We start from the raw sequence: 20575 nt of genomic DNA, 5'->3' as shown, positions 1-20575 counted from the left end.
TCCCGGACTATACTCAGGAAGTTCAGAGGAACAGGGCAACGTTCCTCGCGGTCAAGAAAGAGCTCAGGGAGGAGGGTATCCAATACTCGTTACTCTTCCCAGCCCGGCTGAGAGTGATCCTGGACGGAACGACCCACTTTTTCCACTCGCCTGACGAGGCCTGGTCGTGGCTAGAATCGTACAGGGCGGGGACTGACCGGCAGCACAAAGATGGGAAGGAGAAGAAGAGACCGGTCCAGATCCGAAAGTCACAACGGATCCGTAAGCGCGACAGGCTCAAGCAAGCGATGAGAGAGGACCTGTTGGCGGCGGAACGGAGGGGAGCATTGGCTGCCACGGCAACTATCACGGGCTCGCAGCGAGGAGAGTTGGAGGAGGACTCGGAATCGGAAGGTGGAGGGCGCAAATCAGGTGGAGAACTTTCGGAAGCTGACAGCTCTGCAGGACCGACGGTCACGCTTCAAATGGCGGATGGCCTGTTTAATGACTAATACGGGGGTATGATGATGGTTCTTCACTGCTGTACGTTTATCCTGCTGGTCGGCGTTTAGCAGGTACTCTGTTGTGATTTTCTCATGGGATCATGGGCTTGGGGTGAGGGTTGGCCCGTCACGGGTTGGTGCTGGAGTACCCCCCTATTGCCCTTAAGGCTCCCTGTGGGGATTACCACAGGTTAGTAGGAGGAGTGTGATGTTATGCGTTTGGATGGGGGCTGGAGCAGTGCTGTTAGGTCCTGTAGAGTGGGGTTGGGGAAGTTTGTTGGGGTGTTTGGGGGGGAGGGTACGGCTGCTATGATGTGGTGGGTTGGTTGACACTGGTGGGGTGGAGGAGAGACGGCAGCGATGGGGTCATCACCTGATGTAAAGTGTCTCACATGGAATGTTCGGGGTCTTAGAACAATGCCGAAGAGGTACAAAGTGCATGCCTACCTGGTGAGAAGGGGGGTTCAAATTGCCATGTTGCAGGAAACTCACTTGACCAAACTAGAGTGTGATGCATTGCAGAAAAGGTGGCGTGGCCAAGTGTTTGGAACCTCTTATTCGGCGTTTGCGAGGGGGGTGCTCATATGGGTCAGAGCGGGGGTTACCTTCCAGGTTACGGAGCAGGTGGTGGACCCTGGAGGCAGATTTGTGGCGGTGGGGGGGAGGCTGCATGGCACTGAGGTGGTCTTATGTAGCGTTTATGCCCCCAACGTGGACCAGGCCCGTTATTTTGATGTTCTCTCGGGCTCATTGGCCCACTTTTTGGCAGGCCCCATTATCCTAGGGGGAGACTTTAATTCCATCACAGATATAGTGTGGGATAGATCCCATCCACCGTTAGCTGACTCCCCGGTGCGTAAGCTGTCGGAACGTAGGAGATACTGGCAGGAACGGTGGGGTCTGCTGGATGTGTGGAGGACACAGCACCCGACCGATAGGGATTACTCCTTTCACTCGACACTGCACGCTCTACATGTCAGAATAGATTCCATACTGTGTAGCGCCCCCATAGCTGCCATGGTAACACACACTGAATATCTTGCTAGGACCATCTCAGACCATAATCCCTTGTTGATGGCGGTCAGATGGCAGAGAGCGAGATCTGTGATCCCGACCTGGAGGCTGCGGCCAGACACTCTAGAGGACTTGGTGTTTGGGGACAGGGTTGGCCAGAGTATAACGCTTTATTTTGAAGAGAATGAGGGATTGACTGCCACTAGATCAATGGAGTGGGACGCGATGAAGGTGGTGGTGCGAGGGGTGTGCATGGGTAACTTCTCGAATGTCCGGACGACTGTCCTGGCGGATTTGGAGAAAGCGGAAGGTGTGCGGAGAGGGATTGAGCGGAGTAGGCCTAAATGCCCGGATTTGCAGGGGCGACTGGTGGAAGCGAGAGAGACGGAGAGACTGAGATGTTATGATTATAAACTGTACCTCTTGAAAGTCCATGCGGAGAGAGATAAGGTGGGCACTCTGCTGGCGAGGCTTGCTAACCCGGTACCGAAGAGTGGCCCAATTATGTGCATTAGAACCGACACAGGAGAGGTGGTCCATTCACAAACGGCCATTCTGGAGTGGTTTCAGTCGTACTATACGGACCTTTATGATACTCAGCTGGAGGCGGGACCTTCGACCATAGGTGATTACTTACGCGCGGTGCAACTCCCGGTACTAGACGAGGAGCCAGCAAAGGATCTGGGCGGCCCGATTTCACTAATGGAGATCCGAGGGGCTATTAAGCAGATGGCCAGGAATAAGACGCCGGGGGTGGATGGCCTGCCTATCGAGTTTTATGCGAAATATGTGGATGTACTGGCACCCAGATTGCTGGCAGTGTACTCGGAGGCGATGACGCTGGGGAGCCTTCCCGTTTCCATGAGGGAGGCGCTGGTGGTTCCGCTTCTGAAGCCAGGTAGGGATGCGCTGGAGGTGACGTCGTACAGACCCCTCTCCATGCTAACGGTAGACTACAAGATCTTGAGCCGCATTTTGGCCACCAGACTGCTCCCTCATATGACCAGGTTGGTGCACGATGACCAAGCAGGGTTCATCCCTACAAGGAACACGGCCATTAACACACGCAGGCTGATCGGTATACTGCAGGGTGCCTTGGGTTCGGACGGTGCGTCGGCTGTTTTATCGGTGGATATTGAAAAGGCTTTTGACAGCCTTGAATGGTGTTACCTAGATGGGGTACTGGAGAGGTTCGGACTCGGTGAGGGGTTTGCGCGCTGGACGACGGTCCTATATTCATTGGCCACAGCTAGAGTGCGATCACTCATATCATCCGCTTATCCGGTACGCAGAGGGACTAGGCAGGGTTGCTCGCTCTCTCCCCTTCTGTTCGCTCTCGCGATGGAACCACTGGCGGCACTGGCCAGGGCGGGGGACTCCTTTATGGGAGTCCGCTGCGGAGAGAGTATTCACTACATCTCATTGTATGCCGACGACCTGTTGCTGTATTTGGAGGATACGAAGGATGCCTTAAGCGGAGCTGTGGGGCTGCTCTCCTCCTTCGGCGAATTGTCGGGACTTAGGGTGAATTGGGATAAGACCTGTGTCTTCCCACTGCGAGCGGATACCCAGCGCCCCCCCCCCCTTACGGTAAATGTGCTCTGGGCTGACAGGTGCTTCACGTACCTGGGAGTCCGAATCTACCATGATGCGGCGAGCCTCCTGGAGGGAAATATCGGGCGGTGCATCAGGGGATTACGTGGCTGCATGTCCTTTTGGGCATCTCTCCCTTTGTCGGTGCAAGGGCGAGTGGCGCTGTTGAAAATGGTGGCACTCCCTCGACTGCTATATTATTTCAGAACTCTGCCTATTTGGATCCCGCAGCGGATCTTTAGGGACCTGCGGTCGATGGTTATTGAGTTCATCTGGGGGCATGGCAGGCGTAGGGTGGCGTTGCACACCATGATTCGACCCAAACTTGAGGGGGGGTGGCGGTGCCGGATTTTGAGTAATATTACCTGGCAGCCCAGCTTCAGATTCTGACACAGAACGTGGCCAGGGAGTTTAGAGGTCCTGATCAGCTCCGAGGGATGGGTATCCAGAGACATGTCCTTTCCTATATTGTTATGCAGCAGAGGTTGGTGTTGAGGGAGGTCACCCTAGAGGAAACGACCCTCCGGCTATGCTGGAACAGGAGCCTGAGGCGGGCGCGGGCAGTGAGACCATATGCCCCGGAGATCCCTATAGGGATGCTGACGGCGCTGCCACATGGGGGAGATTGGTGTCCGCTGGCGGAATGGGAGGAGCTGGGTTTGCATGTTGTGGGTGATCTGTTTATAGAAGGAGTGTTGGCCCCGTTTGCGGTACTTCGGGAGCAATTTGGCCTTCCAGATGGGGATTATCTCCTGCATGCGGCGATATCTGCTGCAATGCAGAAACACTGGAAGGTGGGATTGGCGGAACCGGACACGACCGCGGCCTGTCAGTACGTGATGATGGCCGCGGGTACGATCAAGGCGGTGACATGTCTTCAATCACGGATGTTGCACGACGGGCTGGAGCCGCTCGCGGCGTTGAAAGCCAGATGGGAGGACAGTGTAGGCAAGCCTATTCCGGACGCAGAATGGGGCCACATCCTGAAAAGGACGTGGAAGGGTAGCAGGAATGCTAGGTTCCAACAAATACATTTCTTCCTTATACATAGAGCATATCTGACCCCGGGGAAGCTCCGCCGGCACTTCCAGGTGCAGGATGCGGCATGCCCGAGGTGCTCGGCACCGGAGGTTGAACTGGACCACATGATGTGGGGTTGCCCGAAGTTGGATACGTATTGGCCCGAGGTGGGCGCCCTTCTGAACGCGGTCACGGATAGGGAGGTGGAATTTGATATGGCGGCGTGCCTCTTACTGTGGTTTCCCCACACAGCGAAAACGAAAATCACGAGCAAGTTCATTGATTTGGGGCTTATGTTAGCACAGAGGGAGATCACCTGGCGCTGGAAAACCAAGGAAGGACCTGTGATGGGCAGATGGACGAATGAGCTGTTGAAGTGGTCGAGATGCGAGAGTGTACTGAGGATGCGGCAGGCCACCAGATTGGGGAATGAGAGGGGCATAGAGGCAGCTAGGGCCTGGGAGACGATTGTGCAGGCTTTGTGTGATTATTTGACGGACGATACAGAGGAGGGATCTTCGGAAACTGAGTTCCAAGAGACTAGAAACACGGACATTTAATCATTGATGCCGACGCACCCGTCTGTCCAACACACGTCGCCGCCACCCACATCAGCAGCAACTAGGGGGGGGGGGGGGGGAATAGAGGAGTTCGTGGACTGCCCCGTTAGAGCTAGCAGGTAGGCACCCAGAGTATGAACCGGGTGAGTCCTTACGCTGATACATAGGCGGGACCATGCTCTGTAAACTCAGTAAGCTTCAGTGTGACCTGTATGGTAAGCACGACCCTTCAGGGGGTATCTAGGGGGGGGGGGGGGGAAGTTGTTGTTGTGGGGATATAAAATGCGGAAACAGGATTATATTTGTGACCAGTCACCCCTACGTAACATACTAGGAACCTTGTTGGACATTGACCTTGCGCCGCCCGGCCTCCGGGATGTGGGCTGATGGGCTGTGTACATTCCAGGAAACATGTGGTGCCTTGTATGGAGGGGGAGCTAATGGTTGCTTTTCTCGATGTTTTGTTCATAATTCTGCAATAAAAATATACTTTCCAAAAAAAAAAAAAAAAGAGGCTTCAAATGGCCAAGTTGACTTATGCGCTATTGTTCCCAGCCCGATTGAAGATTGTATATGAAAAAAAAACATTTCTTCGAGAGCCCTGCAGATGCGGAGGAATGGCTGGACGTAGTGGGCATTGATGGTAGCCAAGAGGCCACCCGGGACAGAAACTCCGGTGGCTCAGAGAGGAGTTCGGATCAAACTGGTGGGGGCACCCCTGCCCAGGGAAGGAGACGCGGGAATCGCGGCGCGTCAAGGGAGAAACAGCGGGAGGAACAGCTGGACATGGTGGAACTGGTGGGTTGCTTTCGAGAGGATCAGGAGAAAATTAACACGGACACAGAGGACAGTACGATTCACTCTGACTCGGAGCACAGTATGGTCCTGTTCCCCACAGTCACACCCAGGGCCGCAGATGATTTGTTGGACAACTAAGAAGATGCAGGGTCCGGTTTGTATCGGACAGATCACTTGATGACATTTGATATCCTTTTGGTGAAAATAAACTCTACTTGTAACCTTAACGTGCAGAGGGATCCTAGGGGGGATGGGGAACTGTATTTATCTGCTTCTGGGGGGTGGGGCCACAGGGAGGGCTCCCCTCTTAGTGGCGTAGGGCCGGGTGCGGGGCCTCCTAGTTTGTTCCACCCTGATCGGCTCATGTACCCCCCCCTTTTTCAGGACCTCCAGATGGTAAAGAAGAACAGACTCCTGGAATTACTGCCTCTGGGCTGGTTCACTGTAGAGCCCGCGGCAACCGGTAGGGCAACTAAGATGACTAGAGCGGCGCTAGGCCACACCCCACTGGCAACTGCAATTGTGTTTTGTTTATTACGTTAATAATTTGCTCATTCGGCTCAGCACTGTTACACTGCTGCGCCAAGTTAGTTCTGTTCAGGGGAGGGAACACAGCGGTCTCCAGGTTGACACTCACAATATGGGCTAGGAAAGTCCTGCTAACTCTCCGGGATCAGATAGGAGGAGAGAATGGTTGAAAAACAAGGTTCCTATAGATTTGCCACCTGGAATGTGCGTGGGCTTGGTGCCATTCAGAAAAGGCACCGGGTCCATGCGTTTTTACTGAGGCAATGCTAGATGGAACATTGTTAGTCATAGGCAGTATATACGCCCCAAACTTCGACCAGGAGGTATATCTGGGTAAGGTGAGCAGAGTGTTATCCGATTGGGCTGATATTCCCTGGATACTGGGAGGTGACTGGAACATGATCTTAGACGTGGACCTGGATAGGTCGCACCCCCCTACAATTGGCTGGGGTCACAAAATTGACTGAGGTGTTTACGGCCTGGGCGGAGGGCTGGAGACTAGTAGATGCATGACGTGAGTTACACCCGACCCATAAGGAGTATTCGTATTATTCCCCCGTGCATAACTTGCACACAAGGATAGATAGGTTTTTGTGCTCCAGCTCCATAATGACGAAGATTGGCGGTATGGAATATTTAGCCAAACCTTCTCGGACCATAGACCACTGACACTTGACCTATGGGGCAGGATACCGTCCCCAGTGCCCACCTGGAGACTTAATCCGCTTCTCCTGGAAGATGGCCCCTTTCGTGCATCACTTTCTGATGCTCTGACAAATTACTTTCTCGAAAACTGGGACTCCGCAACGTCCAACCTAGTGGTGCGGGATGCCATGAAGGTGGTAGTAAGGGGCGTCGCCATTGGACAGCTAGTGGGAGCTCGACAAGAAACCCATAGGCGACTATGCGATGTGGAAAACCGACTGAAAATACTAGAGAGGGAGGCAAGTATAGACCAACAAAAACAGGGCAATTTACAGGCAGAGAATATTGCCCATGCAGAGGTACTGGAAACCCTGCGAGTCATTGATTATAAAGAATATCTGCGCCGGCATCATGCTGAGGCTGACAGGTCGGGTGCCTTATTGGCCCGCCTGATACGAGACCATCCGGATCCCCCGGTGATCACTCGGATTTGTGATAGTCCACACACAGTCTGAGGTTAACGGGGCGTTCTGTGCCCACTTACAGGCCCTGTATACCCCTTTCCCCTTGGAGGACCCAGACCGAATAGAGGACTTTCTCCGTGATCTGCCATTTCCGGCTCTGTCTGCGGTGGCCCAGAAAGAAGTTGGAGGCCCCATGACAGAAGGGGAAATCTGGGCTGCCATTCGGTCCCTCAACCGAAATAAGACGCCGGGGATGGATGGGCTACCGGTGGAATTTTACCAGACCTACTCTGAAACCCTAGTCCCCATTCTGCAGAAGGTATATAAGGAGGTGTATGAGGGAGGAAGACTGCCTACCTGAACGATGCAGGCCCTGGTCATATCCATACCCAAGCCGGGGAGGGATACACTTGAATTGTCCAACTACAGGCCCCTATCAATGCTCTCTACGGAGAACAAGATCCTGAGTAAGGCTATTGCCTTATGGATACAGCCCCATCTCTCTGCCTTGGTCCACCCAGACTAGTGTGGTTTTCTACCGGGAAGAAGTACATCCCAGAATATGCGGCAATTGCATGCCCTTATGACTGCCACCCCGCAGGACAGCCCCCGGGCAGGTTGTGTTGCTCTGGACATGAAACAGGCATTCGACTCCCTGTCCTGGACATATATGTTTGAGACCTTGAGACGCTTTGGCTTCCCGGACTCCCTGCTGAAATGGGTGAGATTACTATACACGGACCCAACGGCCCGTGCACGCACCGGTCGGTACACCTCAGATAGCTACCCAATCTACAGGGGCACCGGCAGGGTTGTCCTCTAACTCCTATGCGGTTTGTGCTGGCTCTGGAGCCTCTGGCCTTGATCCTTCGGGCCCGGGAAGAACGGATGGGTATCTCGATAGGGGGCACGCACCATCTAATCTCTATATAAGCAGATGACATTCTATTATACTTTCAGGACCAAGAGGCTGACCTTTCGAATATAGATGGACTTTTTAGCCAATTTGAGGAGGTGTCTGGTTTAGCAATTAACCCAGAAAAGTCCACCGGATTTTATTTCATAGACCTACCACACCCTCCCTCTCTCCGATTCAGGAGGTATCGGATTCCGGTAACCCAAACAACGTTCAGATACCTGGGCATTCAAGTGTATAGGCGACCAGATGACCAGATAGAAGGTAATGTCAAGAGAGCAATCACGGGTCTCCGTAGTAGTGTAGGATTTCGGACGGCCCTGCCCCCATCAGTCATGGGCAGAATCGCCATTTCCAAAATGGTCCTGCTTCCCCGTATGCTATATTATTTTGTTAACCTGCCGATCATTCTTCCACAGTCAATATTCAATACACTGAACACGATTCTGATACGTCTGCGGCCAGAACCCCAGATCAGAGTTATCAGCCTCCGAAAGCTCCAATTAGGGACTAAACTGGGCGGACTTGGGGGGCCCGATCTTAGGGGGTATTACTACGCCAGTCAACTTCAGTGGTTGGCAAGATGGGTGGCAGGCAGGAACTTGCATGAAATTGACTTCACAGCCGACCGATTAGCACGGGGCGAATTGCACTCACTGTTGTTGCCCGGGAGCAGGATCCCCCAGGGTTGCCATCCTCTCTTGAGCACGGCCCTGATCTGTTGGAGGAAGGCATTGGCGTATACGTCCAACACAATACCCTTTGCGGAGAATGTCCCCCTGTTAGGTATCCCAACGCCCCAGGGTAGTCTCACACAGCGCAGATTGCGACCCTGGGGTAGAAGAAGTGGGCGTGTTCTTTGGGGATGATACCCTGCTGGATCATGACACCTTCCTGCAGGTCACGGGGGCCCCCCCAGAGGCTGTATCTACTACACGCTGTGGTGTCTCACTACATTAAAAACAAATGGGCCCCTCAGCGACTTAAACCTACGAACCATGAATTGGTCCACATGCTTTATTATATGGGAACAGGGGGTCACTTAGTGCGGTGGTTATACGCAGGGATTAGGGAACACTCAGCGATTCCTCTCACTACACTCAGATTCATGGATACAGGACACGGGAGGGGTACTGTCGGACAAGGATTGGCAAATGGTAATTGAACATCCAAAGAGAGTGTCCAGGAAAGCTACATTTAAATTCATTCAGGTCATGGTGCTTCATAGGGCGTACATTAACCCACAGAGATTGCATAGAATGTTCCCTGATTCCCCCCACTGCTGTCCACGCTGCAAAGCGGACGAAGCTGGTTTTCTCCATGTGGTGTGGGCATGCCCATGGCTACGCAGTTACTGGGGAGAGGTCTGCCAGATGCTACGTACAGTGACCTCACTGCCGGTACCAGTAGATGCCCTATATTGTCTGGTAGGATCCCGTAAACAACCTAGAAAACAGAAAGCTAAACTGAAGTTCTTGGACCTGGCCGTGCTACTAGCAATTAGGGCTATAAGGATGCAATGGAAGTCACCTAGGGTGGCCAGGATATCAGCGTGGCAGTCTGAGCTAGTGAAATGGGGCAGAACGGAGGGCATAGAGTTGAGACAAGAGGAGGAGAAGGGACAAAGAAAATATCCCATAGCGCAAGACTGGGAGGTAATGCTGTTAGAATTGGAGGGGATGGAGATAACAACGCCACAGGCAGATGGGTTGTAAATGGAAAAAAAATACGTAGCTTGTAGGTATGTGAGGCGCAAAAGTATTGAAGCCTGCGGATGTATGGGTCTGGCTTCTGTACATTTATCCTACACTAAATTACTTTGCTAGCACTGGTACGGAGTGTCTTGTACAGGAATTATTGTGAGTAGGAGACGTACGGGGTTCGGGTGGGAGTGGTAAGGGGGGAGGGAGGATAAGGAGTTGTGATCCTATATGTGGTTGGTTGCTGGACCTGATAATAATATGATGTATAACGTACTGATGCATAAGAAAGTGCCCCAAAAGAACAGCATGTTGGAAACAGGAGGATTTTATATACTCATGATTTATGGCCAGATGTTATACGCAACAGGATGTAACTGCAACAGAACGACATGTTTGGTTGGGGAGAAAACGAGAAAAGAACTGTACGACATAATAAGTATTTACGATGTAATGTCATTAACATGGTGCAGTTGCGAATAAAGTTTTTTAAAAAAAGGAACGGTTGTCTCAGCTATAACTATTGGGGTTTGAACTCATCATTACTGCTAAGCGTTTTTGTGAAATGATTTGGTAGTCAAGGGCAAATTGGCGATGCCACTCTAACGGACCCACCATCAGTGTACATCATATTGTGTGTCTCCACCTTGCAAAAAAACGTAAAAACTTCCAGCTTGAAACTTAATATTTGCACAAGTGTGGAACCCAGACACATTTCCTGGCTTATCATAGTGGCTGCATTGCAATACAAAATATACAGGATCCTCTACTTCTGCAACCGCAGAACTGGGAGGTCACGTCTAACCTTTTTTTTCTATCCCCCAGGGGAAATGTATTATTCTAGGATGATCAACGATTAAGCAATTTAACAGTGCAATGGAATCATGCTTGTTGGCATGCTCCAATTAACAGAATATTTACAGCAGCACGTAAAATATTGTTTAAAACTGACACTTCCAGCCACAAGATAACGGTCAGCTAAAGCCAGGTATTAATAATAGCGCGGACACCATTTTATTTTGTCATGGATTTTTAAATTGCTGATCTACTATGCCAAACACAGTATATTGTGTTTAAATACAATAAATACTGCAGACTCAGACTTAAAATACAATTCCTTAGGCAGTCACAGAAAATAATAAACAGCCTGACATTTAGTATATTATGGGAACCAAAAGTCGTTTCATTGCTTTCAAGAGCGGTCATAGAGCTCCTGTTGGCTTGATTTTAATTTTAGGACTCTTTAGCTAACAAAACCAAAGTCTTTACCTAGGGAGAAACTGGGATATTTGCAAAGAAAATCCCAATTGTTGACTAGCCACTACACTTTATACTTTATACTTGGTGCATCTGTTAATTTCCTCATTCCAGTGATAACCACCACATATTGGCCATTTTCTAAACTGATGCCTCAGACGGCCCAATCTTAATAAATGACACATATAATTTCTACAGGTTGCCCACCAGCCTTAAAGTACATACATATTTATACAAAGACACACACCTCACCATCCGTTAGTAGACAGCACCCTCCATTCGCCATATTTCACAATTGTGCAAACTAACCCCTACTAATGATATACTTAACTCTGCGTCTGCAAAGGGACCATAATGCCCCTTAGGTAGACTCACAAACATACACCTGCAGACCGTTCCCTGGTCGTAAATGTGTATATAAATGCACAGCAAAATTAACTCAGCGGGCTAACACGTTCTTAATAGGTACCACTGTACGCTCCCATCCCACAGACACACGCTGCCGCATTTTTCAAGTAAACTGGCATAGATTTGCACACTGTGTCCCCTAGGTCCCCCCACTGTTAAGACAATAAACATCTTTCAGCAAAACTGCCTCCTTTGTCGTTAGTAATCAACAGCGCTGAGCACTGCTCTACATTCCTATAACGCTTTAGCAGCAGCCCTCCATCGGCTGTCTACTTTTTATATATAAACCCCTGCTGACTAACATATCTTTAATCGGATTCCGATATTAACTCTACAGCCAGATGCATTTTCTTTTTATAGCCCAGCATACTTCTGCCACTGCCCCATTGCAGATACATTCCTCGACAGTCGCCACACATCAGGAGACTTGCCCCTAATGTTATAAACATGCCAAGCATCTCTCAGCTGTATTGTTCCATTGACTTGTAGGTATTGCTATTCGCCTTCTTAGCAAACACAGCTCTTATTTAAGAGGTAGTACCGCAAACATGAAATCAAACTACCACTTTACCTGGTGTGGGGTATGCTACCACCAGAGACACACCAGGTGCAAAGGCTATAATACCCAAGCTATAGGCCTTTTCAGCTCTTGAATCATTTTCACTCAGGTGCCCGTTTAGAGTGCAATTCCTCTAAGAGAGGTGGCTCTGCACTCTCCACCAGTCAAGCACTCTCACCTGGTGCAGCCCGTCCACATAGGCAATGTCTACCCCACGAGCCAAGAGCCGCGTCACCTCCTCGGTATCCCCACTGGAACAGGCAGCTAGATATACAGCGCCGTCCTCAAAACGCACCCAGGGCCGCCGCTCCGCGCTCTCCTCCGGGGTAGCCGACGCTGCCTCAGAGCCCCGGCGGCGCCGCAGATGCTCGGCACGGCGAGTCCGTGCAGACTCGGCCCGCCGTACCCCCAGCTCTGACATTCTGGGAGCCGCGACTCATGAACCGTTCGACTGACACTCAGAGCTCCCCAGCTGCCATCTTAGTGTTCCCGAAGCATCTCGGGATGCCGCCTGACGCCATCTTACTATTCCTGATGTACCTCAGGAAATCAGAGACGGTTAGTTTACTATTGCCAATGTCATCGGACTCCAACAAACACAGTCCTACAGCTAACAGGGTACACCGGAAAACATCACAATCTTGCTTCTATTTTGGTTCCATTTGGGAAACAAATGAGAACTGCAGAAAACGAACGTTGCAATAATTGCAAGCGCCCGCCATGACGTTGACATGTCTCTCCATTTCTGCGGTCCCACTTGGACGGGCTCGGCTGGACTTCCTGCTGGCGTAAAAGGTTTAGTATCTTCTTTATGGGGCCATCTGTTTGGACCCATATAGAAGATAAACCTTATGCCAGCAGGAAGTCAGGGCAGTACGTCCAAGTGGGACGGCAGAAAAAGAGAAAAGAATACGTCACCATGACCTCTTTCCCAATGGCTGGCCACCGTTTAGCATAAACTGTGACGCCGGTCAATGGGAAAGAGGGGCGGGGCTTAAAGCCCCCTAGTGAATCTCCCCAATATCACTAAATCTCGCCAGCGAGACTGCGCATGTGCGCAGTCTTTCGCTAGGCTTCGACCTAAAAAGCATGTTCACCGAACTATTTTTCATCGGGAGTGTTTGACACAGAGCAATAGAGAAACACTCCTCAGAGAAAGAAGGAGGAAGAGAAAAAAATTGACAAAGGGGTGAAAAAGCAGGGGTAAAGAAGAATCTACAAAAAAGAGATGAAGAAAAAGGAAGTGTAGGGAAGGGAAGAAAGAGAAATAGAATGGTGGAATGCAGCTTGTCTAGCTTTATTTTTGTAAAACCTCCATCAAACTCACAGATACATTACTAAAAGACATACATAACAAATGTTCAGATAAGGAACATGGTCTCCTCGAAAGCTGAAGGAAAATCCTTAAGATGATGCTGGGTGGAATTCAACCTTTCCTTTTGCCTACTGCTCCCTTTAACCACTACTGTGCATATGTACAATCATGTCCAGAACTGATTAACAAATCAGGCTTCAACTTCTAGATACTACATCTTACAGGCCAACAACTAGACCAAGGAACTCTTAAAAATCTACAAGGAGTTCTTCCTCTCCCTCCACCATTCTTAATGTGGTTTAAACTATACTATGTTGTACCTACCTACCTTAATTTTGTAGCATAATCAACACGTGGCACAAATACCTCCCCATCTGAATTCACCAGCTTAAAACTGACATAGGCAAGCCCTCATACACATCTTAATCAACACTATTGCGACCATGTGTTCCCTAAACCTTTTCAAGCTGCAGAGGTCCGTATCAGAAAGATTCTCTTAGCCCAACTGAATATCAATATCAGGCCTGACCTAGGATGTGAGGTTATTGAAAATGTGTTAAAAGCACCTTTCCCTGCTCATTTAACACAGAACCTTCTCAAATGAACTTTCCGTCACTTGACTGGAATCAATCAATCAATTATTTGTTTTTAGACCGCACTTTATTGCCATGGAGATACTGCGAACAAGAGTGGGGCTCTATTTTTGCAAAATTTAAATATCTCCAGATACAAAGCTGGGCAATTGGCAAAGAACATTTAATTGGGCAATATAACGAGTTTGAAGAAAAATTGGCATCGGAGATTCCGCTTAAAAAAGAAGTGGCGATGTGGTATTGGGCTTTAGTCGAAATGGAGGATGGAGAGTTCACATTGCCGGAGAACCTGTGGGGAGAGTGCTTGCCGAGGATCGCCACAAAAGACCAATGGCAAGTAACTATGTTGATTCTATATAAGGTGGTAAAACCAGCGAATTTAAGAAGGAATCACTTGTTTACTCTCCACAGGGCGTATTGGTCTCCAAAAAAATTGGCGAAATTTAAAGACGGAGGAATTGTGAGATGCCCTAAATGCAGTAGCCCAAACGAGGATGATATGCACATGTTCATTACTTGCCCAGCGATAAAAGTTTTTTGGGATGATGTAAGTAGATGCTTGTCAACTGTACTGGCCCAACATATTGAGGTAAGCCCTGAACTTGTTATCACAGGAAGAGCAGATCTACAAGGTAAGAGCATTGATGATAAAGTAAAATTGGTGTTCTATGCTATATTGTTGGCCCGGAGGGAAATCTGCAAGCTTTGGGTCTCTGCTGATTCTCCGTCAGATCTGTCTTGGATACGAGCCATGAGGGCTGTAGCAAAACTGGATATGGTCAGTCAGTACAAGAAGAGATATAGATTCTGGACTCCTTTTCTAAATTGTTACGGGTGAAGGTTATGGGAATGTTGGTGAAAGCAAAGGTGGAAGAAAGTCCTATGATTAAGTCTCTCCAAATCTTGGTGGAAATACGCTCTCTCGTAGGTCAGTTTTTTAGGGAGTGTACTCCCTCCCAAGAGAGTTAAAATTTCCTATTATATGAGATGAAACCACCCTAGGGTGCCATCGTAAGAGAAAAGGGTGAAAAAAAAGTAAAAAAACCAGAAAAAAAAAGGAAAAAAAAAATCAATTATTTGTAAAGCGCACCACATATCCGTGAGGGTCTCAAGGCGCTTGGGGAGCTACTGAACGAACAGCCAGGTCTTGAGTATCCCCCTGAAGGTAAGCAGGTCTTGGGTATGTCGTAGGCTCAGTGGGGGGTTGTTCCATATCTTGGCGGCGAGGTGGGAGAAGAATCTTCCACCGGTGGTTGTTCTTCAGATGCGGGGGGCGGTGGCGAGTGAGAGGTCGGCGGAGCATAGCTGGCGGTTGGGGATTTAGAAGGAGAGACGTCTGTTGAGGTAGGCTGAGCCGGTCTTGTGGAGTGCCTTGTGTGCGTGGGTGAGGAGCTTGAAGGATATCTTCTTGTTGACGGGGAGCCAGTGCAGGTTTCTCAGGTGGGGGGTGATGTGGCTGTGGCGTGGTACGTCGAGGATCAGTCACGCTGAGGCGTTTTGGATGCGTTGTAGTCGTTTGATGAGCTTGGTCGGGGCTCCCACGTAGAGGGCGTTTCCGTTGTCGAAACTGCTGCTGACGAGGGCCTGGGTAACTGTCTTTCTTGTATCTGTCGGGATCCATCTGTAGATCTTGTGGAGCATGCGGAGGGTGTTGAAGCTGGAGGAGGAGACTGCGTTGACTTTCTTGGTCATTGAGAGCGTTGAGTCGAGGATGATTCCCAGCTTGCGTGCGTGTTCGGTTGGTGTCGGGGCTGCCCCCAGTGCCGTCGGCCATCAGGAGTCGTCCCAGGCTGAAAGGTTGGAGCCGAGGATGAGGATCTCCGTCTTATCTGAATTCAACTTCAGACGGCTGGTCTTCATCCAGTCGGCAACGGCCTTCATTCCTTTGTGGAGGTTGACTTTGGTGGTGATGGGGTCCTTGGTGAGGGAGAGGATCAGCTGAGTGTCGTTGGCATAGGAGATTATGTTGAGGTTACGCTGTCGTGCTACGTGTGCGAGAGGGGCTGAGAGAGGATCCCTCGGGTATGCCGCAGATGATATCTCAGAGGCTTTGGAACTGAATGGGGGGGGGGGGGGGGGAGGCGGACGCTCTGGATTCTGCCGGAGAGGAAGGAGGTGTTCCAATCCAGAGCCTTGTCTCAGATCCCTGTGCCGTGGAGGCGTGCGCGTAGTGTGCAGTGGCAGATGGTGTTGAAGGCGGCTGAGAGGTCTAGGAGGATGAGTGCTGCTGTCTCGCCGTTGTCCAGCAGGGTGGCGACGATGAGGGCAGTCTTGGTGCTGTGGTTGCTGCGTAACCCTGACTGGGATGGGTCCTGGATTCTGTTTTCTTCTAGGTATTGGGTTAGCTGTATGCGGACGGTTTTCTCGATGACCTTGGCCGGGAAGGGGTGCAGAGAATGGGCCGGAAGTTCTTGAGGTCTCTTGGGTCTGCCTTAAGTTTTTTGAGTAGGGCGTTGATCTTCTTTTCTCATCTAGCCACAAAACACGCAAATGTCATTTCACCCTAATTGCACTAAATCTCTAATCAGGTGTCTTTTTTGTCAACATCTTAACAACTACATGTTTTGTCTATCCTTTTTTTTAAAAAACTTTCAGCAGATGTATTATCTCTAAACCCTTGAGTGCCAGGGTACTCCACGGTACAGGTGTAACTCCAGAAATATACAAATAAATAAAGACATCGCCTTACTTAAAACCAATCCAGAATTGCCTACACTGTCGTGGAAAGTTGCAGTCATTTTAGGGACTGTGACTTACTTTACATTGACTGCCTTCACCAACAGAAAGAGAGAAACAGTCATCAAAGAAGGGGGCAGACAAAAACAAAATGGTGATAAAAGGAGAAAGAAGTGAGGAAGAGGAAGAACCTGCAAAAGTGAGATGAAGGAATTGCACGGTGTTATAATGGGGTGGAATGAAGTTTGCACAGCCTTATTTTTCGAAAATCCCAGCATTTGGCAGATGTGCCATTACAAACAATCTTTGAGACCCTGAACTTTAGGGGGGGGGTCACACACACATTTGGCAGATGTGTAATTACAATCTTCGAGACCCTGAATCACACACACACACACACAATAAGCACTTCTCCCTTTACCAATTCACTTGTAACATTCTTTCGGCCCTTCTATGTACTGTCGAGATGCTGCGAGGAAGCACAAGTGTGAAATTACAAAACGAGCAATCATTAATTGCACAATGGGTCCTTAACTCTTTGTAGGACCAAGTCCTCACCTTTCTTTTGTGTTTTCAAGAGATCGACGTGCTGTGTTTCTACGTGAAGTTGGAGGTCTTGAAAGGTGTTCTTTTCCACGCTACAGAACGGACATTGCAAGAGGTCAAGGTCTAACTGGCTGTCCGCACGAGATAGAAAGCAGTCGTTCTTTTGCTTTTCTTCTGTTAAACTTCGTGAGTGGTCCATAGTTTTCGCACAGTAAATAGCATCCATTGAGTGGGGTCTGTGATCAAAAAGGTCTGGACTGCGCGCAGGCTGCTGCAAATAGTTGTCTTGCAGGTCTTTCTCCATGGAGGAACTGCACCTTTTAGGAATGGTTTTCTTCATGTCGGAAGCGGTTTACGAGCACTCGGGTCACGTTCGTTAGAAAGAAGTGCAGGTTTGCTGTTTAGACGCTTAACTAGGTGCTCGCCCCATTCCACCGCTCTCCCTCCCCTCTCATGTTCAGTTTCTATACTGAATGGAAAGTCCCGACTCCCGATTCCCGTGGAGGACGTAATGAGGACGTGTTGACGTCACACGCCGTAAGACGCCGGAGAGAGTGCAAGAACACGAATTTCGTCTTCCGGTGACAGGTAGAGTATAGTAAAGATTTGTATTCTAAATATTCAGTTTTCACAATTTGAGCATTATAAATACGCACAACAATAAAAAAAAAGACTTTAAACCAAACGCTATAAGATATTAAAGTTGGTAAAAAGCCTCAGCGTGTTCAGAAATATTTTAAAAGGATGTCAGACAAATCGGTCACTTAAACGATATAATACTGTATTCCTTCTGAATCCTGGACACTACTGCAAGTTGGCAGCCTCCTTTCCTCCAATAAACTGAGGGCAACTGCTGCGCCCACCCCCTCGCCTGCCACCACGCCCCCATAATACACCATCTGCTGCCTGCGCTGAGAGGAGGGCAACTGCGGTCCTAAAGACAGGGGAAGGCCACATACCCTATGGTAAGAGCCGAAGCCAGCAACGACCGATATCCTATAGCCCACCTCCCGACCCATGATCACGCAGCTGTGAGTGCTGCCGAAGTCACCTTTGCGCCTGTATCAGCAATCATCTCTATTGCGCTTTAAGCTTCTGTCTCTGTAGATGAATAGGTTCTGTGAAAAAATAGTTGAAGTTGATTTAGTCTTGGACATCACTTGCTGCACTAGGGTAAACATGTCAGAACCAGGAGCTGCTGCAAGTACCTGCCTTTGGCGGTCAGACGATGCATTGAACTGCTCATTTGAGTTGTCAACTTATTTAGTTAGCATCTGATTCATAGGCTGAAGTCAGCGTGTGATTGTGTTCAGACATTTTTTATATAAAATATACTGAGCAGTTATTCAGTCGTTTTCATAAACTGAGATATGACAACTTCTACAGTACGGAAATGTGTTTAAACAGTGTTCGCATACGTTTGCAAGAACATTTATAATGGTTTGTGGGCACGCGTTCGTAGAGACCATTGTTGCAATAGTTATGCAGGTTCAGGTTTTAAAGTCTTTATTTCGATTTTTTGACAAATCATAAAAGACACAAATATAACTAAAGCAAATCCAAAAAACAATAAAAGAGATAGTTATGCATATTTATTGGAGGCAGTGACCAAAGAAGGCTGATGGATACGAGTAGACAATAATGAACAACCATTTGTAGTCATGCAGTAAGAATTTACGAGCATCTAAAATGTGTAATGTATAATTCATTCAATTAGACGAGGATCTGCATACTTCCTTAAGGAGTGAGTTCTGGCTCACTTGTTCGGATGCTAGTAGCAAGGCAAAAAGAAACAGTTTGTGGTGTGCACCATGCAAAACGGCAGTAACATGACAATGTATTCAAACAGCTCCAAATTAAACACTGTTCGGGGTATTTTACATTGTGTACACTAGAATCTGTTTAATCTCTGCAGTACTGTATTTTTGAAAATAAGGACATAAGGCACTGTTATGTGAAGTGAATTGCCTAGGGTCGCAAACTTTGATGAAATGGTGACCTAGCGACCAAACTCTGATCTTCTTGGTGTCATATTCTAATGCACATAGCACACACATTTGTATGCAGTTTTATAATGCATTGTACATAATCTTTGAAGAAAATTACCTCATATTTATTTGATGGTATTAATATTTATATTCAATAGTTTTTTAGGTCAATCAATCAATCAAAGGGTTTGTAAAGCGCAGCTACTCACCCCAAGGGTCTCAAGGTGTTGGGGGCGGGGGGTGCATCTACCGGAAGTTCATGTAGCTACGTCGAAGAGCCACGTCTTGAGGTCCTTCAAGAACTTGGAGAGTGATGGCGTCTGTTGGAGGTGGAGAGAGAGGGAGTGCCATGCTTTGGCAGTGAGGAGGGAGAAGGAGCGTCCTCCTGATCTGGTCTTCTTGATGCGTGGTCCGGTCGTGAGGGAGAGCTGGGCACAGCAGAGGGATGGTTGGGGTGCGAGGAACATGTGGAGGTGGTTCATGTAGGCGGGTCCGGTGTTGTGAAGTGCCTTGTGAGCGTGAGTGAGAAGCTTGAAGGTGATTATTTTCTAGACGGGGAGCCAATGTAGTGTCCGTAGGTGATGGCTGACGTGGCAGTGGTGTGGTAGGTTGAGTACTAGTCTGGCGGCAGCGGTCTGGAGTTTGCGGGTGAGGTTCTTGTTGATCCCGGCGTATAGTGCGTTGCAGTAGTCCAGTCTGCTGCTAATGAATGCATGAGTGATGGTTTTCCTGTGTTCGAGGGGAATGGGCTGCATTGAGAAACAGAACGTTTAAATTGGGCATATATATTTTTGAGCGTGTCCTTTTATTTACAATATTTCTACAGCTATTTAAGAAGTTGAAATCACAGATTACAATACATTTACACTGCCTAACTAAATAAACATAACTGTTTCATGAGTTTCTTAGAGCATTGGCATCTACTTTGTTAAATGGAGTTGCGAAAGACTGATTACATTTCCACCAAAGCCTAGCTGATACCCTCACTTGATGATACAGTTGAGATGTAAGTGAAAGTTGATGTTTGATTTTCGTCATTAGTGATTAGCCCTGTGAGTGAATTCATGAGTAAGACGAAGCCAGAACAAAGCGTCAATAGTACTTGCAAAACCTTAAAAATGTGAAGTTTTTTTTCAGTTTGAAAGGCTTTACCTTGACGTGGTCTACTTTTATGGAACTACAAAATTAATAGAGACAGGAAGCAGTTAGATTTCTAACATATCTTATTGTTCAACAGCTGCAAGGGGCCAGGGTGGACTAGACTACCCAATACAGAAGTTGCATGTGATTTTTATAGATTACTGAGATGTGCCACAAATAATACACTGCCAATGTGAGACAATTGCTTGACAAAACAGTATGGGGTTCCCACTCATTAATTAGAATAAGGTACTTCGCTATACATGGGCATTCAATTATGAAATCAGCAAGAGAAGCATAGCAACAGCTTGTCACTTATACTTGTTACTTGGTCATTTCTCAAGGCCTTGCAGTTACATCAAAAGTATAGAAT

General features: G+C 48.6%; 2 protein-coding genes across 10 annotated transcripts in view; one reads left to right on the top strand and one right to left on the bottom strand.

The window, feature by feature from the left end:
- The window catches only part of ZUP1 (zinc finger containing ubiquitin peptidase 1), a 131460-nt gene extending 114046 nt beyond the window's left edge, over window positions 1–17414 (bottom strand). Inside the window, exon 1 of the mRNA XM_078648501.1 lies at window positions 17087–17414. Coding sequence (XP_078504627.1) covers window positions 17087–17414 — 328 coding nt within the window. The remainder of the gene's footprint in view (window positions 1–17086) is intronic.
- A 129-nt stretch (window positions 17415–17543) lies between these two features.
- The window catches only part of KPNA5 (karyopherin subunit alpha 5), a 418555-nt gene continuing 415523 nt past the window's right edge, over window positions 17544–20575 (top strand). For 3 of the 9 annotated variants that reach the window (XM_078648499.1, XM_078648491.1, XM_078648493.1), the window contains exons 1-2: window positions 17610–17662; window positions 19974–20068. The gene's annotated coding sequence lies outside the window, so the exon portion shown is untranslated. Of the gene's footprint in view, window positions 17663–17840; window positions 18040–19932; window positions 20069–20575 lie in introns of those variants that run through there. The other 6 variants (XM_078648490.1, XM_078648496.1, XM_078648500.1 and 3 more) reach the window with 6 other exon arrangements.

The sequence above is a fragment of the Lissotriton helveticus genome, chromosome 6 (genome assembly GCF_964261635.1).
Source record: "Lissotriton helveticus chromosome 6, aLisHel1.1, whole genome shotgun sequence".
In the NCBI taxonomy this organism is placed as follows: Eukaryota; Metazoa; Chordata; class Amphibia; order Caudata; family Salamandridae; genus Lissotriton; species Lissotriton helveticus.
This window is presented reverse-complemented; position numbering and strand designations above follow the sequence as displayed.